The 26,030-nt window shown below is 35.7% G+C and overlaps 3 protein-coding genes across 3 annotated transcripts in view; 1 reads left to right on the plus strand and 2 right to left on the minus strand.

Annotated features, from left to right (window-relative positions):
* The window catches only part of LOC107755208 (nesprin-2-like), a 105,088-nt gene extending 100,704 nt beyond the window's left edge, over positions 1-4,384 (minus strand). Inside the window, 2 exon segments of the mRNA XM_016571927.1 lie at positions 66-189; positions 4,276-4,384. Of these exon segments, the coding sequence (XP_016427413.1) occupies positions 66-153 (88 nt within the window). The 5' untranslated portion in view covers positions 154-189; positions 4,276-4,384.
* Positions 4,385-15,165: 10,781 nt separating this feature from the next.
* Positions 15,166-17,099, plus strand: LOC107755210 (trans-L-3-hydroxyproline dehydratase-like). The gene is made up of 5 exons (XM_016571928.1): positions 15,166-15,469; positions 15,680-15,849; positions 16,323-16,445; positions 16,584-16,721; positions 16,821-17,099. The coding sequence occupies exons 1-5, from the start codon at positions 15,166-15,168 to the stop codon at positions 16,944-16,946; spliced, it is 861 nt and encodes a 286-aa protein (XP_016427414.1). The 3' UTR covers positions 16,947-17,099.
* Positions 17,100-19,895: 2,796 nt separating this feature from the next.
* LOC107755211 (disheveled-associated activator of morphogenesis 1-like) overlaps positions 19,896-26,030 on the minus strand; it is a 57,709-nt gene continuing 51,574 nt past the window's right edge. Inside the window, exons 19-23 of the mRNA XM_016571929.1 lie at positions 25,117-25,223; positions 23,838-23,926; positions 22,557-22,725; positions 22,368-22,475; positions 19,896-19,971 (exon numbers count right to left, since the gene is read on the minus strand). Of these exons, the coding sequence (XP_016427415.1) occupies positions 19,896-19,971; positions 22,368-22,475; positions 22,557-22,725; positions 23,838-23,926; positions 25,117-25,223 (549 nt within the window). The remainder of the gene's footprint in view (positions 19,972-22,367; positions 22,476-22,556; positions 22,726-23,837; positions 23,927-25,116; positions 25,224-26,030) is intronic.

Consider the following 26,030-nt stretch of genomic DNA (forward strand, 5'->3'; position numbering starts at 1 on the left):
TTTCAGATGAAGATGAAGTAGGTAAAAAAAAATGACCAAAAAGCTTATAAGAAGTGAAAACTGACCTTGTAAGAGTAAGTGTACATCATCAATGTCCAGTGGGACACCACCCTCGTCCTCTGCAGGAGCGCCGCTTTCTCCCCCTGATGCCATTACTGCGGTTTCGACACTCTCACACACTCATTCCCACTAAAATGAAAAAAATAAATAAATAAATAAATAATAATAATAATAATATATAGAATGATTTCTGAAGGACCATGTGACACTGTATACTAGAGTAATGATGCTTCACTAGATTGAATGAATTATATTTTCAAGTATATTATTTCACAAAAAAAAAATTCTGTATTTTTGATCAAATAGATACAGCCTTGAGCATAAAAAACTTCTTAAAAAAACATTACAATTCTTACAGATTTGAAACTTTTGAAGTATACTGTATATACTCTCTATGTACCCGTTTTAATCATCTGCAATCTGAATGTTTTAAAGTCTCACCCCATTTCTGTGTAAGTTCATTCAACATTATGTTATATAGATTTTATTTAACACATATTTAAAAGAATTAGTCAGTGTTAGGTTCTTTCCTATTAAATTTCCTGTGGTATATCAAATTTGACCACAAAAGTGTGACATATTTTTAAATGACCACTTAGACTTATCGAATGAAGTCCTTTTTTTTTTTTTTTTCAGATGAAGATGAAGTAGGTAAAAAAAAAATGACAAAAAGCTAATAATATATATATATATATATATATAAATGGTTAATTATTGTAATCATAAACCGCACACTTCTAAAAAAATTCATTAGATCTCATTCTTTCTAAATCAGTAAGCACAACATTTTACATTTTCATTTGTGCAATGAAAACAACTTCACATGACTGATTAAGTATCAGTTAGCAAATATGAAAAAGTGACAAAGACAGCAATACAGTTTCATAGGGCACAAAGGCTGACCCTTTCTTTTATTATGGACAGATTAAAACGGCGAGGCGCAATCTGAGGCGAGGTCTCAAATATTACATTGCAGAGATACAACATAAAGAGCTCCATCAATTAATCACACAAATAATTTTGATGGTACTGTAAGTTAGTTTGGGGGAGAAAGGGCTCATGAACAGATAAACAACATCAGCATAAAGTACCAATTTTGAAGAAGGAAAGCAAAGGAGGAAGTGTCCTGGGGAGATAAGGCTAATCATATCCAAACCCACACACAGCACCAATAAAGTCTCATAAACGAATACAGAACAGTAAGTTACTAAGTGAATCAAGACGGAAGTACGATTCAAAGGGAAGTGCATAATAAATGCACATATGAACACAGACACACAGGAAGCCTGAGGGCTTATGACTTGATATAATCATTATCATTACTGAAATGCTACACTGACTACTGTATATTCAGGAGTGGTTATAAGCTTAATACACTCAAATGGTATTTTAATTGTGATTAGATTTAAATTATTTTAACTGTGACCTTTACTGTTTGACTAATAACAATATGATGATAATAACTATTATTGTTTTTAATATTATATATGACATTATATTTAGAATTTTTGTTGTTCAATATAATTATGAACATATGATATTAAATGTAATATATTACATTTATATTAACAATTTATTGTTCACAACAATAATAATAAAATGAAAAAGTAAATATAATATTAACTATTATTATTGACAATAAGAAAATTATCATAGACTTATATACATATGATATATTACATTTATATTTATCATCTATTATTATGTTGTTCTCAAAAATGACAAAAATAATAAAATGTTTAAAAAAATAAAATGTTACGTCACGTATTTTTATAATATATTTTTGGTTTTCAAGTTTAAAAAAAAAAAATTTATGCAAACACCATATTAAAAACTTAAAGCTGCCTTACCTGTATTGTTTCCTGTTAAACGCACGTTTTGTAACGCTGTTCTGTTTTTTAGAGACCAACCAGGTAGACTCACTGTTTTTTTTTTTAAGGAAGAGAAGTATCTTCTAAAAAGCTTGTTAATAGGTCTCAAAAAAGGCTGTTCTTGCACATATACATGCTGATATCAAGACAAATGCAAGCTCATATGAACTCTGAATGAGTTACTTGAAAGTATAACAGGTAGTGGAACCGTCAAGGACTCTTCTGAACACTCGATCTTGTTATTAAATGTGAAAATTACTAAATGGTCATTAGAGGGCACTGCTTGAATCACTCCTGATTCTTCCAGAATACAGTCACACTCATTCAGCACACACACACACACACACACACACACACACACACACACAGAGACTCAGACTCACCATCTAAAACAGTCAGAGATGTGGAAACAGCAGCCTCACTTGCTGCTGCCAATACTGACATCAAAAGGGCAAATACAGCACTGGGAATATGCAGACATTGTTACCAGCTGTCCATGTACTTTTTTCCACATACGTGCACAGATTGACTGACAGAGGAGTAAGAGAAAGGGCAAGATAAATGAAGAGACCAGAGTGGAATCTGATGCTATTAATAGGATAGATTGATGACATGCAAAAAGCATTCTGTGTCAGCTAATATTTGCACTATGCATTGTGCATATGCGTAAACTTCATCTTCATTTACCATAATTCCCTTAAATAAGCATTTGAGACTAAGACTGCACCTGTATTGTTTCTATAATCCAAACCGCATACCTGGTAACTGACACTAAGGTTAAACAAAGCACAAGTGAATCTGGGGAGCTGCACTTAAAGAAATTAAATAGTTTCAACCCAAATTAAAGGAAATAACAAAGTATGTGCGTATGTTCACAAATGTGCATAATAATTAGTGTATTCACGTAGGTACATAATTAGTGTATATATGTATAAACAAATGACATAAACATACATAATATATTGCATATTGAGATTTCGTATTTGCAGGATTGCCTTTAGTCTGGTTTTAATATAATTTTAATTTTAATGAAATTAAACAATAATAAATTAAATTAAATGCATTGGTCTAAAAACAGCCTTCATTCTTCATGGAAATATAATTTATTGTTTTTGTTTGTTTGTTTTACTTTTGATTTTTGGGTGAAAAATCACCTAGAAATGTTTTTGACAGGCTTTCACCAAATAAAAGTCCTTAAGTTCAGTCAAACAAAGGCTATGATGTTAATTCCATAAATGACCCTTTACATAAGTGACATTACAGCATAGCTGTATTTGGGGTCTCATAAATGCAACTCGTAATGCACAGTGTCATGAAATGACATACACGTCCTTATTCTCACTGCTCCACTTCAAGTGAAACTGTATCAGATGACACTGCCTGTGGTGTTATTATTATTGCAAGGACACGGTTACCAATGTGACACTCATTCAAAGGTGGCTTCAGTTTCACAAAACTAAACAAACACATTTTAGGATCATCAGGCAAAAACAAATCCATATTTCAAGTTAAGCTTAACTTGCTATACACAGTCTTTTGCACCCTCCAAACACATCTATTACATAACAATAATGACTGAGCCCCAAATCATCTAACTAATTAGTGGAACAGCAAGACCAGACAAAGCCTCATTCTGAAAAGACTTGTTGGCTGCGGTGTGATACAGGCATGGGTGGGGATGCCATTGATATTCAGTTAGAAAGAATCATATTACTTAAACATAAGGGCAGTGCTGTTTAACTCATGCCCCAGCAAAAATAAGAAGACACAGGACATGGGGTGGGTGGCCAAACCTGGTGTGTTTGGTACAATCTGTTGAGCTGATCACTTGCACAGGAGAACTTAGGAAAACAAACTCCTTAACATCGATTAGCTATACGTAACTTTTCTTGTTTAAATTACACTCAAATAGGCTACTGTCAGAACTAAACTGCGTTGCAAAAAAAAATTCAGTGTGAAATAAATGAACATGAGCAGAAAGGCACATAAAAGTTAAAAGCTGGAAAGCATTATTAGTCCAGAAACTGATGACAGAGTATGCTTTAATTACTTTCGATTAACCTTTTACGGTTTAATAACCTTCACTCTCACGCAAAATACAAGTCAGCTCTGTAGTGCTCTCTCGCACTACAGCCACCGAGTGTAAATGGTCAAACTAGTTTTCATCAAATAATCATCCTTTAAAAACAACTAACTATACAAACTATGAGATGTGCAAAGTTAATGAACTGATGCTGTGGTTAATTTTAATGCATGCGACGTGCTTGACAGAAAGATGTTGTTTGGTATTGTCATGGCTTGCAGTTCAACCACTCATTTCATACAGAAAGTTATACAAACTCACAATGAATGAACGCGGTTTGCTGTCTCAGGCTGCTGACAATTCCTCTCAATTATTTCCCAAAACTGCACCTTTGGAAGCATTGGAAGTGAAAACGAGCACTGCGTGCGGCGTCGCGGCAATGGTTTGTTTGAAGTGTTTTAACTCCGCCTTCAATCCGCGTGAACTTGAAGTAGAACACACCTTTCTGAGCTCCAGGACGTTCGAATTATTTTAAAGAATCAGTTCGCTCGAACGATGAATCGTTTGAACCATCACTAATGAGTGTGTGACATTTTGTGTGTTCTGTTCTTTAAATGTTAGCACTGCCGTTTTGTGTGTGTTGTTGTTTGTTCATAATTTCATGCCACAATTTAAGTGCGAAATGGTTATAATGAATCATTTATAAGGAGCCGGTTCAAGAGAGCCATTAATTCGAGACATTGAGGGATGTGATGTCCTTTTTATTATTTGTGCATCTGAGAACTGACAACAGGCGGCAGTCTTCATTAATCACTGATTAAATGCAGTGCCAGCCTGTTGTTAAACCACTGTGTGTGCCTCCGCTGTCTAAAGGTGCGTTCACGCCATATCGGAATTCCCGTAATTACGAGATTCCAACTTGTAAAAAGCGTTCACCTTCTCGTAGAACTCGTAATTACAACTTGTGAACTGGGCGTTTTCTGAGAGCTACGACTTGTACCACATGACCCTCGCAGGCTCTGTTTAGGCGTTGATAGTGTTGCCATAGAAAAGCATAATTCCGAGTCCGTGGACAACTCCGAGTAGAACGTCACGTGCTGTCATCGCAGAATTACGGTAATTACGATATGGCGTGAATGCAGCATGCTCTTCATAGGTTTCAAAAAGCTGTTGACTGTTTGCTGGCGTGCCTGCGTGTGTATGTATGTATGGGAGTGAACTGGAGAAAGCGAGGAGAAGAGGTTTGAGGTATTAATTGAAATAATCAATAATTATTTTTGAACATTTTTTGGAAAAGTGAAAAATTATGTTTTCAATTTATTAAGTTTATTTCCTAATCTCGCTATGCATGACATGCATTACTAAATGCTTGTGGAAACAGCTAACGACAAAGAAAGAGGCACTGCCCCCTGTTATAGTTATAGTCACCTCTACTGAGGCTATAATTCAGGTTTAGGGGTGTTAAAATATTGTATTTAGTTTAGTTATATTGTAAATATATACAAACATTTATATTTTTTAATATTTTAAATATAAAAGTATAAAACTATTTACAATATACAATATTTTAACATCCCTAAGTCTGTAATCAGGCCTAGGTGAAGGGATGGTATAATGAATATTTTAAATATAAAAAGTATAAAACTATTTACAGTGTATATACAATATTTTAACATCCCTAAGCCTGTAATAAAGCCTAAGTGGAAGGATGTTATAATAAATATTTTAAATTGAAAAAGTATACAATATATATATTATTAGAAATATATATTATTTATATAAATACATAAATATAATACATAAATATTTATTTTTAAAATATATTTATTATAACATTCCTCTACTTAGACTAATACAGGCTTAGGGATGTTAAAATATTGTATATTGTACATATTGTATATAGTTTTATACAGTAGAGGGATGTTATAATAAATATTTTATATAGAAAAGTAATCTAGCTTGCGCCAACAGTTGTACACAAAAGCAGCTCTGGGAGGATGATGTAAGATGTTGGCGTTGCTCATGCGCGGGGAGTCTCGTGAAAACCAACGTTTGTTTACAGGAGCAAAGGAAGCAAAGTTTCCTTACTTTAGCAAAGAAAAACCAACCTCCTCTTGGCTAATATTGAAATCCTCCGACATTCTTCTTTACAAATCCTGGTTTTGTACTTCTAATTCGTGACCGTAGTTTTGTTTTGATCGCTCCCCTGCACTTCCGCGTTCGTCACTTCTGAGCAGCGCATCCACAACGCCGACGTCCTATGTCATCCACCCGGAGCTGCTTCCGTGTACAACAGTGAGCGCAAGCTAGATTAAATTGATTATTACATTTTAAATATGGTTATTTTCCTTACAAAAACACATCAATTCGCTACAGGAGGCCTTTGTTCAACCCCCGGAGCCGTGTGAGGCACTTTTTAGTATGGATGGATGCTGTTACGTCCTCCCCCTTTGGTCTAGGGGTAAATAGGGAACGACGAACAATAAATAGTGGAGAGACCTTGAGGATCTCCAGCTCTCCAGGCCCAAAAATCACAACCAACCACAGATTTGAGTTTGAAAACGGCTTGGGTGCCTTTTAATTTTAACTCAATCAAGGGATTCAAAAAGGATAACATTAATATAAAATAACAGTAAATACAAACAAAGAAACAATACCTCGGGAGTAGGGCCCGAACAAAAGAAAATCACAAAGAAAAATACCTCTACCTAAAAAGGGGGAAATAATAAATTACCTACATTAAAGAAAATAAACAAAACAACATATAACTTCCCTAACTAACCATTAAACAGGAGAAAACGTATGGGTATCCTCCACCCTACCTTCCCCAAAAGCTTAACTGATTATTAATGAAATCATCAACTCAGGAAACATTAGACAACCCAACAAAGAGCACAACAAGCGCGATAAGCGCTCATGGGCTTGGAGAGCGGAACAACCTCAAATGCCGCGATGTCTCTCTCCTTCCTCCACGGCACGATCTCTATGCTATTTTGTACTAAAAGCCAGCAAACACGCACCAATCAGAGTGTGGACAGCGCATACAGGTGGATGAGTGCTGCTGATCATCATTAGCCTATCAAGCACAGACACACAGATAGAGAGAGAGAAAGAGAGCAAAAATACAAACACCAGCAGCAACACTCTTTATTTCAATAATAGAGACAAAAATTAAAGGCACAATATGTAATTTTCACTGCTGGAGGGCGCGTATTCAAAATAAACAAGAGACAAAGGCATAGTTTGATGACTCCGTGACTGAGTGTGGAATCATGGGAGCTGTCGTCTTCATCATCGCCACAGCCGATGCAATCCTACGGGACTCGGGCAGAAATCATGCATAGAATAAAGCAGGGTGAGGCTGAAAGCCGTCGAAGCGAAACGAGGCCACTGAACGAGCGTGACACACGGCTCGAAAGCAGCGGAGCTTTTATTATGCCACAGTCGACTGCTTCTGCTCCTTCCGGTCGTGCGTATGTGGGGGGGAAAAAATCAGTGCTGTTTTATCATACTAGATACATTTGAAAGTTCTGTTATAATGCTACTCTGTGCAGTCGTTGAAATACGACCGGAAATCGAGGGTGTATGACGTAATTACACTATAGACACGGTGCATGTCACTAGTTAAAATTGCTTATTTCTCTGGATTTAAACATTCTTCGAAACATTTGGGATAATGTAAGTACACAAGTCAGCAAAATATATAACACCGTTCTAGTGGTTTTTGGATATTTTAATAAAAAAAATCTTACATATTGTGCCTTTAATATGTCATTAGATGTAACAATGCGCTTTATTTCACTTCTTTTGGACTGATGAACTGCAATACCCGCTGACTGCCATTAAACAGCTTGGAAGATCAAAGTCAATTTTTAATATAACTCCGACTGGATTCGTCTGAAAGAAGAAAGTCATATACGCCTAGGATGCCTTGAGGGTGAGTAATTCATGGGCTAATTTTCATTTTTGGGTGAACTAACCCTTTAAGTTTTTCCATTGGCTCAACATGAAATTTCACATTAACTCAATGTTTAACAAGTCATTAACATGGTGAGTTGGAAATGTATGATTTCTTTTTGTTTACAGCTTTTGTGAGAATGATCATTTTTATTAAATATTGGCAACTTTTGCTGACTACGAACATAACATCATAAAACAATTTTTAGAACTACTGCATAAAAACAAATATATTTCCAGTTAAAGAATACAACTATCTTCCCTTTTGCCTGCAGACCGCATCCGCCATCTCTGCTGATTCAGAGTCTGTCAGTTCTGTCTACAGCCATGGCAGGAACCTCTGCTGCCTACTGTAATGGATTGTGGATCTTTAGCTGCAGGAACGTCTGTAGCAGCCAGGAAAGGAACATCTGGGATTGGAGAGGCTGAGACAACAAGCTGTGGCAGCCTTGACCACTGGCATGACTTGAAGCTCTGCATCCATGACAGTAAACTCTGCACGATTAAGCATTAAAAGATTGCAATCTTGTGTTTTGCTGCTGCCCAAATTAAAATTCTATTTAATTGAAATTAATTATTTTTAAAACTGACTGAAGCAACAAACATTTTGTCAGAACCTCTAGTAAATGTTTTGTTTGCCTATAAACTTTTTCTTCACCACATCAAGATGTCATGTATTGTAACAAGTCTGATGAGTGTGTTATGTTCTGTTCAGGTGTGATTTAAGTGCATGTATATTGTGTTATGTGTTCTTTTGAATTGGGCTTTGAGGGGTGAGTGTTTTTCTGAAGAATGAGACTGCACTCATGTGGTATTTTTATTTTTTGGGGGAAAAAGTTGTTGTTTTTTTGTTAGGAGGCAGGAGCACCTGTTACACGAGTGTTCACGATAATATAAAACCTAAAACTGTAAAGTGAGTCTTAGCACTTATTACGATCATTACAGTACTGTGTTTTTCATTTTATATATAAAATGTCATTTTATAAAATATTTTATTATTTATATATTCATTAAAAAAAAATGGTATCTATGAAGAATTTCAGTCAGGTTTCAGGCCCCACCATAGCACAGAAACTGCACTTGTTAAAATTACAAATGACTTGCTTCTTGCATCAAACCAAGGCTGCATCTCATTGCTAGTTTTACTTAATCTTAGTGAATCTTCCAGGAATTTTTGGAAAGTTTCCTGGAAATTTACCAGAAACTTTACACCCCTTTGCAACCCTAGTTGGACCACAGAGATCTTGATGTGTTGGGTTTGGAAGCAGGCAGATTCTGTCCGATATTTCAGCCATTGCTACCATAGACACCATTGCTGCTCTGACTGGATACAGTCAGATACAAATCTGACACCACATGCACGGTCAACTCCATGCCCAGAGTAAACAATGGTCTTATCATCACTAACGATTTGGCCAGATCCCAGTCACCGTATCTCCGATATCAAGCCGGTAGTCATTCTACCGGTCATTCAACATTCAAAGGGTTCTAACATTCCATGTTTCTATTCGAGTAATCAATTTCACGTTGAAAGAGACCATACATCGGAGGTTGGACGCCTGCAGGGTTTTGATCCAACATCGTCATCATCACATTAACTCAGACTTTCTCGTCACGACCAAAGATAATTGAAGTCTGCTTGACGTTTCAGTAGCAAGAAAGGTGTTTTTTTTTACAGGGTGAGGTTGCTAGCCCCACGCCCAACCCTCCTCCTTTATCCGGGCTTGGGACCGGCACTGTCAGGGTTTACTCTTCCAGTGGCGGAGTTACCATTAATATATATTTATTATTATTATTAGAAATATATATTATTTATATATAAATACATAAATATTTAAAAAAATATTTTTTATATATATATAATTTACAATATATACAATATAACTAAATACAATATTGTAACACCCCTAAGCCTGAATTATAGTCTCAGTAGAGGGATGTTACAATAAATATTTTAAATAGAAAAGTATAAAACTATATACAATATGTACAATATACGATATTTTAACATCCTTAAGCCTGTATTATTGTCTAAGTAGAGGAATGTTATAATTAATATTTTAAATAGAAAAGTATAAAACTATATACAATATACAATATTTTAACATCCCTAAGCCTGTAATAAGGCCTACGTGAAGGGATGGTATAATGAATATTTTAAATATAAAAAGTATAAAACTATTTACAGTATATACAATATTTTAACACCCCTAAGCCTGTAATAAAGCCTAAGTGAAAGGATGTTATAATAAATATTTTAAATTTAAAAAGTATACAACTATTTACAATATATTCAATATGCATTATTTTTGTTAAAATAATATTTTAAGATCCCTAACATATTTTAAATATAAAATTCAAAAAAAATATTTTCAATATATACAATGTTATAATAATGTTTTAAATATAAAAAAAGTATAAAACTATTTACAATATTTTTAATAAATACTTTAAATATAAAAAGTAAAAAAACTATTTACAGTATATACACAATATTTTAACATCCCTAAGCCTGTAATAAGGCCTAAGTGGAGGGATGTTATGATAAATATTTTAAACATAAAAAGTAAAAATCTATTCACAGTATATATAATATACAATATTTTAACATCCCTAAGCATGTAATAAGGCCTACGTGGAGGGATGTTATAATAAATATTTTAAATTTAAAAAGTATACAACTATTTACAATATATTCAATATTTTAATTTTTTAAATAAATATTTTAAATATAAAATGCAAAAATATTATTTACAATATATACAATGTTATAATAATGTTTTAAATATAAAAAAGTATAAAACTATTTACAATATACAATATTTGTAATAAATACTTTAAATATAAAAAGTAAAAAACTATTTACAGTATATACAATATTTTAACATCCCTAAGCCTGTAATAAGGCTTACGTGGAGGGAATAAATATTTTAAATATAAAAAGTATAAAACTACTTTAAAAATATACATGCATCTCTAAATACATGATTTTGCTAGTAATAAGGCCTAAGCCAAGGCATGGAAAGGCCACTCATGTCATCTTGCCAGAAACAACACTGACAGTATAAACCTACTGTACTTCTCATCGATGACATGAATGCTGTTTAGATGCATTCCGGTTAATTGGCAGGGGATTAGGAAAACCCAACACAAACCAGTCATGGTAAAGCATCTGCTCCAGGGCAATCCTGTGCTCTGGATGACGCTGCAGACAAGCCCACAAAAAACGGATGCATTCTGTGTAAAAAAGATGAGAGAAATTTGATTATTATCTTAACTTTACACATGCTATCTTTAGCTTTATACATGCTATATAATTATTAATTCTTTGCTCAAAATCTTACCATGTGACACCGCAAATACAGACTGGTTGATGCCCAAGCAGTACAAGTCTCTGGCTGTCGGAAAACGCCCATGCAGCATTGCAAACAGGAGCACCCCTAGTGAATACACTGTCGCAGGCTTTGCATGATATCTGCCTCTGTCATGATATTCTGGAGAGAAGTATGGTTTTGTACCTGGGGGAAAGAAATTTTGTTAGATGTTTATAACACAAGCATGTTGACTATATACAGGATGCGTCTGAGTGAGCTATTCAATTTGATAGCAAAGCGATGCGTAATACTTACCACAGCAAGCGCTGTAGCCTGAATCCTTCACGAGGTCCCCACACCCGAAGTCGATCAATTTGATCTCCAACGTTGCCGGGTTCACGAGCACGTTTTCCAGCTTGATGTCGCGATGGAAAACGCCACGATAGCAGCAAAAGTTAGCGGCATAAATTACTTGCCACATGAGGTACTGTGCTATCTGCTCGCTGAGGACACCTCCGCTGCATTTCAGAAATTTCCCCATATCCATGCTTGGCACGGGCCGCTCCAAGACTATGAGGTAGTAGTCTGGGTCATCCTGCCAGTCCAGCATTTCAATTATCTGTGGACAGTTGGGTTTCCTGTTGATGATGACTGCCAACGCAATCTCTAAAGGAAGAGGTTTGGGGTAAAAAGCCTAAAAAAAAATTAAAATATGATCATTAGATTGAAGCCATTTGCCACATTGTTCGTCAAAGGCAGTTTGCCTATTGAAATGTGATTAACATCAATATAAGATGGTGTTATGCTGTATCATAAGATGATAAACAGTGAATGAGAAGAAAAATGCAGAGAGCGAAGCATACTCACAGTGCTGATATATGTCGTATCTTTAGTCTTTTGGACATATTTCACAGCCACCTGATTAACAAAACAAAGAATAAACAATTAACATGTACAGAGGTGATTTCATTCCAGTCATGAATCCTGAAGAGAAGTAAATCAACAAGCAGTAAATTAAAACCTAGTAAAGTATGTTTGGTCAGTCAGGAAGTAAATAAAAAAATACCTTAAGACTATCCTTATAGCGAGTCCCTTTTCGCACTGATCCAAATCCTCCTTCACCCAGCCTGGCACCAAATTTGTACCGCCAACAAATATGATCTGTTAAAAATAAGTAAACGTAAATGACATTAAATAAAGTGACATTTCATTCTTATTCATTTTATAATTAAAATTCATTTGACACACTGGAGGACTATTTAAATGAACTGCAACAAAGCTAAATGGTGATTAAAGGTGGGGTAAGTGCTTTCTGGTAGCCAATGTTGATATTTCAAATCACCAAAACAAACAAGCCCTTACCCCAAAAGGGTCTCACCCCTATTTTGATAGCTCCGCCCCACACATACGTACGCAATCCAGGCAACGATTATGGCGGAATCTGCTGTGCCAGCCGGCCGAGGGTATGATGTCATCAATAAGTGAAAGCAAAACCAATGTTACTCACCTATCGAGAAGTAACAAAGCAACCTCGCCGTCTGATCGCAGGCCTTCCCGCTCCTTGAGTTCTCTCTAGCGCTGGAAAGCTGATCCGATATTTACACGGGTCCTACTTCTTGCCTTATCGTAAGCCTTCTTTTGTTCCGCAGACGTTTTCCTCTTTTGTTTTTTATCCGCCATCTCTATCTTTCTGTCGCTCGGCTCGGCTAATGTCCATCCTGTGCACTGAGCGCTCTCTCCTCCCCATCATGAGTAGACACGCCCCTTACTGCTGATTGGCTACAAGTTTGTTTTGGTACTCGGCCCGACTCAGTTTTCTAAAGCATTTTTGAAAAAATACATACCCCACCTTTAAATGTATTACAAAAACTACTGTACATATTACAGCTGTTTTGGGTTATGGCAGTAAACTTACCTTTGTCTAGCTCTCCTGTTGGAACGGAGTCTACTTGAGTACGCACAGCACTGGCAATGCCCCTATATACTTGAGGATACCTTGCAGAGGCAATGCCCACATCTACTTTGGGACGACCTTTAGAGGTAATGCCCTTGTCTACTTTGGGACGTTCTTTAGAGGCAATGCCCCTGTCTACTTTGGGATGCCCTGTAGAGGCAATGCCCTTTTCTGGTTTGGGACGCACCACACAGGCAATGCCCCCATTTACTTTGGGACGCTCTACAGAGGCAATGTCCCCATCTACTTTGGGACGCACTGCATGGGCAACGTCCCTCTCTGCTTTGGGACTGACTGCACAGGCAATGTCCCTCTCTGCTTTGGGTCTCACAGCAGAGTTAACGTTCTGATGTACTATGAGACTCCCTGCAGAGGCAATGTCCTCATCAGCTACTGCACAGGCAATGGCATTGTGTGCTGTGGAGATCACTGCAGAGTCAAAGCTGCCATCTGCTGACAGACGCACTGGAGAGTCAGTGTCTTTATCTGCTGATGACCACACTGACGTGTCCAGGACCACAGGTTGGAGGACGTCTTCAGTGTACTCAGCAGTGGGGATCAGTTCCTTGAGGACTAAAATGCAAATAAATAAATAAATATTATGAATAAAATATTGAAAACCCATATTCAATAGTTTCTTCACTTAGAGGCACTTTTTTTTTTGTATTTTGAAAAAGCAAATGTTTTAGATCTTAAAGGGGTCATATGATGCGATTAAAATTTTTCCTTTCTCTTTGGAGTGTTACAAGCTCTTGGTGCATAAAGAAGATCTGTAAAGTTGCAAAGACTAAAGTCTCAAATCCAAAGAGATATTCTTTATAAAAGTTAAGAGTTAACCACGCCTACCTAAAACGGCTCGTTCTAACACGCCCCCACATATCTACGTCACTATGTGGGATTATCTTATATCAATCAAAAATCCTCAACACAATTTCATTTTCATTCGTTTCTTGTGTTTTTTGTGGAAAAACAATTGTACACATGAGGTGAGATCCCGCTATTTAAAAGTCATACATCAAGCAATACAAAAAACGAAGTAACTGTTTAAGAAAAGTTCTACTTTACCTTGACTATGACTCCGGTATGTTCCTGTTCCCGATACAGAAGTCTGGAACAGCTTCTCAGCCTTAGCTACACTGTACTTTTTTCTTCTTGAGTGCCACCGCCAAAACCTCTTCCTCTTTCTCGTATTCTTTTCTTTTCTTGCCTCACTACCACTAACGTTACCACCATCAGCCGCACAAGCTCCAACAGTCTCTTTATCCTGATCAGGATGGGTTTGGGGTTCTTGTACAGACTTCCTATTTAACAAAGTCCTTAGACGATTCAGTGCCTTCCTTAATAGGCCCATTTTTACACAGTTTACCGGTAATACTGTTGTACTTTTATAGTACTTTGATATCCGACTACTTAAAACCTACAAAATGAGCAAGAAAGATTCGCGCTTTTTATATGCTGGCGACAATTCCATTTGTGACGTCATCAGGTCGCATGCAAAAGTTAAAAACAAAACATTTTTCAAAACAAAACAAAATCAATGGCTAAAGTGTCTAACAATCACGTGTTAAAACGAACTTAGAACGACCTAGCAACTGCATAGCAACATATCAATCCAAACCCTTTAGATTGGTGATGATAACATTATTCAGTTAAAGTGTCATTCTCATCCAGGCCACAGAGAGGCAATAAAGAGCCACTGCACAACCTTCCAACTGGAGTTTGGAAAAGCAAAACACTAAAAGGTCGTAAACCGAGCAGTATTTAGTAAACAGACGCATTTATTCAAATTTAAGATTTTCTGTTTGTTGACGTTTTTACTGAACGTGTTGTCTTTCTCATAAGTATCAACAGTGTACACTACAGTTGTGACGGTAAGATACTTTTTGCATCTCAAAATATTTCAGTAAAACTAGCGCTAGACACAGTTCTGTCAGCTGTTAGAGTAAATGGCCTCTTGTAAGAAAATGTGCTTTTTATGGTCCAAAAATGTATGAAGATCAAAAATATGTTAATTATTTAATAGCCCTGCTGGTCAGAAGTGAGTTAGCAGAGGCTGATCTCGGCGTCTTGTTCATGCACAACGAAGGGTACAGCACCATGTGTGGCCACGCTGTCATTGCTCTCGGGCGCTTTGCGGTGGATTATGGCTTGATTAAAGCACCCACTTCACCAGAGACGCAGATAAACATACACTGCCCCTGTGGCTTAGTGAAGGCCTTTACACAGTATTCCAACGGGAAAACTGGAGCTGTCAGATTCCACAGTGTGCCAGCCTTTGCTTTCGCTACGGGTGAGCAATATGGTGTGATCATGACAATATGATCATAAAACATTTGCAAGTTTGATTATGTTCAAATGGTGTCACTTTGAAACATATATTTTTAGATTGTTTTTAATTAATCACTTGCCAAACTTGTTTTATATATATATTTTGTATAATATCATATTTAAATTGTCTTTAAGAGAGCTGTTTTATTCTTTGCCTTCCTTGTTTTTCTAGATGTGAGTGTCTCGGTACCAGGATATGGGTCCATCACTGTGGACATCAGTTATGGTGGAGCTCTGTATGCTTTTGTGAGTTCTGAGAAATTTGGATTGGATGTCAACAAGTCCAAGACCAGAGATCTGGTGGATGCAGCCACTGCTGTGAGTGATGCTGTTAAATCCCAGGTAACTGTTGTTATCGTTAACTAAAACTAGCTGAAAAAAAATCATTTGTGTTCATTAAAATGAGCTAAAATAAAGTAGAAATATTACTTAAAAACTTAAACTGAAAAAAACTAGAGATGTTGCCTCAGCAATTAATTGCAGGTTTAAGTTGAAATACTAAAATTAGTAGAACTATAAATAAAATCAAGCTAATTAGGAAAAAAAAACTAATTATGTTGAAAACATAACAATGACTAAAACTAACTCAAATTAAAATGAAGACTGGAAAATAAAAATAAAGCTAATATAAAACATACTAGAAATAATTCTAAAATAATCTTATTTGACTCTTGTTTGATTCTTGAGATTTTTTTTTTTTTTAATTTGGCAAGAAAGAAACATGAACCTACTTTATTCAACATTGTGTTTTATTAGTCTGTAATTTGTATGATAATTTGCATAATTGACCGGACTAATTGTTGTAATGACTCTAGGTAAAGCTGTACCATCCAGTCAGTGAGGATCTGGCCTTCCTCTATGGCACAATCCTTACTGACGGCAAAGATGCTTTTTCTGAAGAGCCCACGGCCAATGTGTGTGTGTTTGCTGATGCACAGGTAAAACCAGTTGTTTATATGAATCCGTATACAGAAAGTTTGGGACTTTAGGACTGTTCATCCTAATATGAAATAATTTGGTTGATGGCGACTGGTCTTTTGCTCTTTGTGACAGAGGTTTGTTATATGGGTTGTCAGGTGGACAGAAGCCCTACAGGGTCAGGCGTCACTGCTCGTATAGCTCTTCAGTACCATAAAGGCCTGATCGGACTGAACCAGACCAGAAGCTTCAAGAGTGGAGCTACAGGATCAGTGTTTACAGGAAAAGCAATAGAGGTACCTGTAGAAAATATAAACCATTTTAGGGTCTAGTCCTGGAAATGTAGTTTATATTCTTTAACAAAAGCAGTAATTGTAATTGGTCTGTTGTTGAAGGAGACCACGTGTGGGGACTTCAGGGCTGTGGTAGTGGAGGTCAGAGGTCATGCTCACTACAGCGGTGTGGCCAGCTTCACCCAAGAGAGCGATGACCCTCTGAGAGGAGGTTTTCTTCTGCGCTGACTTAAAGTTTACAACTGATATTTCTGCTTCTGATCGCAGGTACAGTGTAAGACAGGTTTTCTGAGCTCAGGGACATGTGAATCTTCTGATGTAGGTTCTTTATAAAGGAAATCATGATTAGACATTGAATAAATGTTTAGATATGATATATAATAGATAGGATTTCAATATATTGTTTTTAACCTGTTTTTTTTTTACTTTAGTTTTTTAACCTGTTTTTTTAAAACATTCTCTAACAAATACTTAGACATTTCACAAAAATATAGTTTAAATTTTTATACTGTTTAGTTCTATTTAGGGTGTATGTATGTGTATATATATATATATACACTGAACAAAATTATAAACGCAACACTTTTGTTTTTGCCCCCATTTTTCATGAGCTGAACTCAAAGATCTAAGACTTTTTCTATGTACACAAAAGGCCTATTTCTCTCAAATATTGTTCACAAATCTGTCTAAATCTGTGTTAGTGAGCACTTCTCCTTTGCCGAGATAATCCATCCACCTCACAGGTGAGGCATATCAAGATGCTGATTAGACAGCATGATTATTGCACAAGTGTGCCTTAGGCTGGCCACAATAAAAGACCACTCTAAAATGTGCAGTTTTATCACACAGGACAATGCCACAGATGTCACAAAGTTTTGAGGGAGCGTGCAATTGGCATACTGACTGCAGGAATGTCCACCAGAGCTATTGCCCGTGAATTGAATGTTCATTTCTCTACCATAAGCCGTCTCCAAAGGCGTTTCAGATAATTTGGCAGTACATCCAACCAGCCTCACAACCGCAGACCACGTGTAACCACACCAGCCCAGGACCTCCACATCCAGCATCTTCACCTCCAAGATCGTCTGAGACCAGCCACCCGGACAGCTGCTGCAACAATCGGTTTGCATAACCAAAGAATTTCTGCACAAACTGTCAGAAACCGTCTCAGGAAAGCTCATCTGCATGCTCGTCGTCCTCATCGGGGTCTCGACCTGACTGCAGTTCGTCGTCGTAACCGACTTGAGTGGGCAAATGCTCACATTCGATGGCGTCTGGCACTTTGGAGAGATTTTAGCAAATGGCTGCAATATAACAAAGAGTGAAAAATTTAAGGGGGTCTGAATACTTTCCGTACCCACTGTATATATATACACACTCACACACTAAAGAAAATGACAATTAAAAAACGTAAAAATAATAAGAGTAAAAATGATACATTTCCAAAAGTCAATACAATACACATAATCAGTTCTGGATTAAATATAAAATAATTTGTTTTATAGTATATACACTACCACTCAAAAGTTAAATTTGGACAATAAGATTTTTAATGTTTTTAAATAATTCTCTTCTGGCTCACCAAGCCTGCATTTTTTAAATCCAAAATACAGCAAAAGCAGTAATATTGTTAAATATTTTACTATTTAAAATAACTGCTTCCTATTTTAATATATTTTAAAATGTAATTTATTCCTCTGATGACAAAGCTAAATTTTCAGCATCATTACTTCAGTCTTCAGTGTCACATGATCCTTCAGAAATCATTCTAATATGCTGATTTGCTGCTCAAGAAACATTTTTTTTATTATTATCCATATTTAAAACAGTTGAGTACAAAACAGTTTTTCAGAATTCTTTGATGAATTGAAAGATCCAAAGATCAGCATTTATCTGAAATAAGCTTTTGTAACATTATAAACTACATCATTCAAAAGCTTGGAGTCAGTATATTTAAATCATTATATATTTATTATTAAATTATAGAAATTAATATTTTATTTAGCAAGGATGCATTAAATTGATCAAAAGTGATGAGAAGGGCATTTATAATGTTACAAAATATTTCTATTTAAGATAAATGCTGTTCTTCTGAACTTACTATTCATCAAAGAAACCTAAAAAAAATCTACTCTGCTGTTTTCAACATGGTAATAATAATAAATGTTTTTTTTTTTTGAGCAGCAAATGAGAATATTAGAATGATTTCTGAAGGATCATGTGACTAGAGTAATGATGCTAAAATCAAGCTTTGAAATCACATGAATAAATTACATTTTAAAATATATTCAAATAGGAAGCGGTTATTTTACATAGTAATAATATTTCACAGCATTACTGCTTTTGCTGTATTTTGGATCAAATAAATGCAGGCTTGATGAGCAGAAGAGAAGTTGCTCTGTTAGTGCGGTTCTTTGAGTAAGTGTGAACGTTGCTGTCCGAAACCTGGTGCGCACCAAACAAGCGGACCGAATCCAAACGCACTCTGGTGCGGTTCGAATGAAATATGAACGCAAAATGGACCAAATGCTTCTAAACTAACCAAAAACAGGAAGTACTGACAAAATGCGACATGATTTGATGAAGGGAACAAGCGGTGTATCCAAAACAAAATGAGCAGAGGGCAAACATAGAGCAACGAGGAGGTAAACTGCCTTTTATGAGCTCGCTCAGTCCAGCAGGCGGCATTAGGTGTATTTGACTTAAAGCGGCGCTGAGCAGACCGATCAGTGAATGGGAACTTTGAAGTTATACACCAAGTCAAATGTACCTTTTCCTCTTGTTTGGAGAGTTCGATGAGTATCTATAGGTTCGCTGTCAAAAATGCCAGTGTGAATGCTAAGCGGAGCAGGACCAAATGTATCATTTTCCTTTATGGTCCGGACCAAATGAACCAAACGAATGGAACTACAAGTGTGAACACATCCTAACTTTCTCAGCTCAGATTTTTACGTTTAAAAAAATAAATAAAAGTAGCAAAATATTTGTTGTAAAATATAGTATCTTTGTGAACATTTAAAAAACATTAATAATTGACAAATACAATTATTACTAATTTAAAGGGGTCCTATTATGCTCTTTGACAAAGTCTTGATTTTGTTTTGGGGGTGTACTAGAACAGGCTCTCATACTAGGTTCTGTACATGATTTGCTTTTAGGCCTGAAAAAAAAGAGGAATCATGCAGCACTTACGCTCTCTACGCTCTTCAAGCCACTGCGAAGATTATTGATCTCCTTCTCCAGTTCAGTCATGCTGGAAAGACACAATCGTAGAGATCCCAGTCATTTTATGTGTGATCAAGAATGCATTTTCTACAGGAGATTGGGGTAAACTGTGACACTTTTAAATTAAGCTGTCCTCCATGTAAGGAGAAATTATATAAAAACATAATTTAGTCAGTCTACTATAAAATCCATAACAACGGGACACAGAAAAAGGATATAAAAAAGGGACAAGCGGCAAGTTGAATCAATGGGGAATATGTGAACAAGTATGTGAATGTAAAAAAAAAAAAACAATGCTTTTTAGAATATCTGAATGTTGTGAAACAATTTTAAACTTTTTTTTATATTTAACTATTGAATATTATTTGTGTTTAATAGTTAAAAATATGAGAGAAAGCTTGTAATTGGACGCAGATCTTACAATTATTATTTAATATTTGCAGCATCTGACACATTTACCCCACAGCTACTATTCTGTAAATATTAATACCTGACAGTGATCTATAATTTAGATAATTGAAATTAAAACTTAAAATGTACCAACAAGTATTATATATTTTAGTTTTTAATTATTCTATTTTTATATAAATTAAATTTAAATGCATTTTTATATACTTTGTTTCATTTTCCATACATTTATTGTACTTGCCATTTAACTTTAAAAAAACGGGTAACACTTTACATTAAGGTCCTAACAGTTAACGTTAGCTAATGCATTAAATGAACTAAATTAATTAAAGGGGTCATCGGATGCTAATTTGAGATAAGTTGATATGATTCTTTAGGGTCTTAATGAAATGTCTATAACATACTTTGGTTAAAATGTCTCAATGGTAGTGTAAAAATTCACCCCGCCCCTCTCTTCTGTTGGGTGACGAGCAGTACGGTTTACTTCAGCCGCGAAACTTGCTAACTAGCACATATTAGAAAAGGCGATTTGCAAAGATTCATAAAAAACCTTATACTCACTTCTTCTGTAGATGAAGCTCGATCACTAATGATTTGTGCGAACATAGACGCGTCGTTATAGGGTGGATGTTTACACACACTTCCAACACACATTTATGTTCAAACAACAATAAAAGTGAATTTTGCATCCGATGACCCCTTTAACAATGAGCGATACATTTGTTACAGTATTTATTACAATAGTTAGTTTATGTTATCTTGGGTCCATTAAAATAATATTTAAAACAAATCAAACTTTTTATTTTAATAATGTAAATGTTGAAATTTAAATCTAATTTAAACAATTACATTAAACATTTATCTTTTTTTTTTCAAAATGTGTTTTTTAATATTTACATCATATTTAAATATTATATTTGAATACTAATTTTATATATTTTTAGCTCAATTTAATGATTAAATATTTAAATATGTACTGTACATCTCTCAGTCACAGTCAGCAGTATTGGCCCTTTTAAAATATATGGCCATATAACCAAAATCTCAATATGACATACAGGCTGACCATTTTTAGCCTTTTATCCAAACAGGTCACACTGATAAGAAGCTAAGATATGTCTAACAGGCATTTATCTGAACTTTAACCCCTGTGATAGCACTAAAGTGACTCCATTAGTCAGATACTGCATATAATGTGTGTGAACGGCTCTGTTTCGAGCCAGCTATTCTTAGCTGCACAAATGACCTCCTCAGTAGGACTGATAGCCGCTTGTCTTCAATCTGTGCAGCCTTTATTCCTCCCTCCACAAATAGGCCATTGTAACGGACTGAACCGTCAAAGTACACAGAAACATGCTTAAGGAAAAACTTGTCTACACTTGCTGACTGGACATTCAAACTCAGTGTACCTTGTGACCCTGGAACTTATTTTTATTTGCTGAATAAATGACACTGACTTATAAACTGAGTCAAACAAACAGAAACCTTTGTTTCATTCTTTCTACCCCCTCAAATGAGATCACGGTCTTGTGACTTCACTTGTGGACCGAGCATGATTACATTAGTCTCGCTGGCGCGACTAAAAAGTAGTTTAGTGGCCGTTCTACTGTACATTTGGATAGTCCCTTTAAGGCAATGACTCAAAATTAGAAACTATTTTCCAAAGGGTGAGAACGTCACAAGCATATCACTCACAATTTGGCCCAAATTTGCTGGCACGCACTTTACAGCAGCACGCAGATCTCGAGAGGTCATCGAGTGGAGATCTCTCTGCTGTGGTGGTATGCATGTTTCTCTCTTCTGACTATGATTTAGGGTTTTACTCTGCATATGTGAGTAAGTAACCAAAAGCTTGTATAACCCACAGCATGGATTCAAGCCCAGTGGTGGGCAGAACAGGAGTGACACCGCAAAAACTATTTCCAAAATCCATTTAGCGCAAGTAGACCCTAAAGGCCTGTAAATCGTAAAGCTGATGATAGAAGCGCACACCAGCCACTCCGCAGCTATACCTACTTTACTTTTGCAGCTTCCGGCACGTTCGGCAGCTCCTCGGAGAAGATCACGACTTTGGAGTACTTCTTCTCCAGAATGGTGATCAGGTAGTGTAGGAGAGTGATATTCCTGCAACGGGACAAAGACCACAATCAATGTATGAATATAAAAGCTAGAAATAACCGTCTTATTTTTTTCATATCTTCTCACTTGTCGATGCTGGACTTGGTGTCTGCAATCTTGTTGAGTGAAGAGATTTTGAAGCCGTAAGCGTTGCCTCTCTGTCCTTTGTTCATGTAGTTGCCGAACGCCAGCACCACCTCCAGCAACTGCTTGAGATTTCTACTGTGCAGCACCTCTTTTGAGGCCTTGGACAGTGCTGAAAAGTGAAACACAAAGAGTCACACAAAAGCCTAAAATGTTTAAATGTTCATGAACTATACTGTAACAATACTGTAATCATTATCACTAGCAAATTTGAGCAGTTGAATATTAGTAGAATAGTCTGTTAATTGTGACATCATAATGTAATATGTAATATTGTGAAATATTGTTACAAATTGAAACTCTTTCCTATTTGAATATCCTATAAAATTGAATTTATTCCTGTGATGGCAAAGCTGAATTTTCAGCAGTCATTACTCCAGTATTCAGTGTCACATGATTCTTCATTCTAATATGATGAATTGGTGCTCAGTTATTAATAATGGTTCTTATTATTATCATCAATGTTACAAACCGTTTTTGCTGCTTAATATTTTTGTGGAAACATTATTTCAGAATTCTTTGATGAATGGACATTTCAAAAGAACTGCATTTATTTGAAATAGAACCTTTTGTGACATTATAAATGTTTTTACTGTCACTTTTAATCAATTTCATGTATATTTTCTGAATAAAAGCATTCATTTCTATTAAACACACACACATGCCCAAACATTTGAATAGTAGTATATCATGGTTTCAGCATAAATATTAAGTAGCACAACTGTTTTCAACATTAATAATAATAATAATAATAATAAATGCTTATTGAGCAGCAAATCAGCATATTAGAATGATTTCTGAAGGATCATGTGACCCTGAAGACTGGAGTAATGATGCTGAAAATTCAGCTTTGCCATCAAAATAATAAAATAAATAAAATAAAAATATATAACAGAAAACAGTTGTTTTAAATTGCAATATTATTTCACAATAAGTTTACTGCGTGTACTGTAAATCATAATGTTTCCAAACTTTTGGAAAGGGCTTATATATAAAATATAAAATACATATATATTTTTTTTATTTCTTTTTATTATATTAATTATACATTACTTGTTAATTAATCTAAATATTAATCAGAATATTCTGCACTTGAATACAGCAATTCTTATATACTAAGACTGTCAGTTCAAAACAAGTAAATAAATAAATAAAAAATGTTTTTAAAAAAACGATCAACTGATTTTTGCAATGCAAATGTGTTTAAAGTGCACATGCACAAACCTTCAACTTTAGGTTTAATTTCTGCAATCCTCTCTGCAAACTTCTTTTTGAAGTACAAAGACTGTAACCTCTGCTGGTAATGGTTTATTCTGTGTGAAGGACAAAGAAAGAGGATTGGGCCAGGGAAAAATATCAAAGCAAGGTCCATTAAAAGGATTGCACATCACCCATAATAGATTCTAAATGAGCTGTAGAGATTTACTGTCTTGCATATGACACAATAAAACGCACATGATCTGTATACACAGCATTAATGGTTCCACTGAATAAAGAACAAACAGTCTGAAGCAGTGATCTGAACCTGACGCTGCTGCGTTGCATTCAGCACTCTCGTGTCGGGAACAATCACCTTGGTTACCGCACTTGCCGAGGGCCTAAACACAGCCATAGAGACTAAAATCGGACAAGCCAGTCGATTCTTGGAACGATTTGTCTTCCATCCTCTATACTCCAAACACATCAGCCACAGCGGAGTGAAAAAAAAAAAACTCACTAGGGTCTCATAAACAGAGGAAGAAAAAGCAAGCAAGCCAAGGCACCTGTGCTTTGTTTGGCTAAGCTCCTCTGCTAGAAAGCTGCATGTCTACGATAAGATAGTACTTATTTAGTTACAGAAAATATTGATGCTGAATGGGATCCTCAGTCTGACCAGATCAATGTATCACCCAGGATTCATAACCCTTTTCCTTCCTTCCTACAGGAAATCGCATTTACTTCTAACACCACGTGTTTGAGTGTGTGGAAAAACGAAACAGATCTGAATAAGTCACTGTACAGTGGTGGGTGGCCTTCACGGATGAGATATTCCTTACATACAACGTACTAAGCCAACATCATGAAATCCACTGTGTGGGACTGTGGAGGTGAACAGCACGATGCTCATCGCGGTGCCAAGATGAAATAAAGATCCAAGCCAATCAGCAATGGGGCTTATGGGTAGTGTGCAGCAACATTTAGGTATCAGCTTAAGGCTTTTGAGCTCCTTAATAAAAATGTCTACCTTTTTAGAGAGTGGGGAGCCTTTATTTTCAAATGGACAAAGACTAACTTAGTTAAGCCATCACATTTATCTAATTAAATAAAGCTCCTCATTATAAAAGTAGAATTGTGAGAAAGGAAAAAGTTAATCAAATTAGGGTCTATTTACACTCGTGATGCACTTTTAACTTCTTTTTACTCGAGATGCATCACAATGGTCAAAGACTTGTGTATGTTTGCATAGACCAACAAATAAGACGTGTCCTATATGAACAGCCCCCCTGATGATTAAATGTCCTACCTGCTCATTTCATAGAGGAAACGGTCTGCCTTTGCCATGCGGTCCAACTCATGTTTGTGCTCCTCTAGTAGGTCCACATCACACTTCTCTGGGACAAACTTGAGCATCTGGAGCAGTGAAGAAAACACCATCAATTACAACAGCACTAATAATAGAGAATCACCCTTAACCAGTCTTGAGTGATATTATTTTGGAAGACTATTCTGCTATAGAGTAAAAAAGTAACTTAGTGGTAATTGTAACTTAGTTTCTTACAGTTACATTTATCTCACAATTGCAACTTTATATCTCACAATGTGACTGCTTCCATAATTGCAACTTTATATCTCATATTTGTTTATTTCAAGTAATTGCATCTTTATATTTCATAATCGTAAGTGTGAATTTCCATGATTGTTTATTTCCCATAATTGCAACTTTATAGCTCACTACTGTGATTTTATCCCTCATGACTGCGACGTTATACAGTAGCTCACAATTGTGAATTTTTCCTTAATTGTGATTTCATATCTCACGATTGCTACTTGATATCTCTCAATTACGACTATATATCTGAAAATGTGACCGTTTTCCCTAAATGCAACTTTATGGCTCACAATTGTGATTTTGCATGACTGCGACGTTATAGCTCACGATTGTATATTTTTCCATAATTGTGACTTTATATCTCTCAATTGGGACTTTATATCTGAAAATGTGACTCTTTTCTTCCATAATTGCAACTTTATGGCTCACAATTATTTTATGTCTCATGATTACAACGTTATACACTGCATGCATAATTATTAGGCACGTTGATATTCTGATGATATTTTTTTTCTAAGCACATTTTACCAGTTCCAAACCACATCAATCTTAATAACTACTATTCATTTTGTATTTAATCATTTATAAGTGATATATAATTGTCCATG

Source organism: Sinocyclocheilus rhinocerous, unplaced genomic scaffold, assembly GCF_001515625.1.
Source record: "Sinocyclocheilus rhinocerous isolate Xijiao unplaced genomic scaffold, SAMN03320098_v1.1 scaffold562, whole genome shotgun sequence".
In the NCBI taxonomy this organism is placed as follows: domain Eukaryota; kingdom Metazoa; phylum Chordata; class Actinopteri; order Cypriniformes; family Cyprinidae; genus Sinocyclocheilus; species Sinocyclocheilus rhinocerous.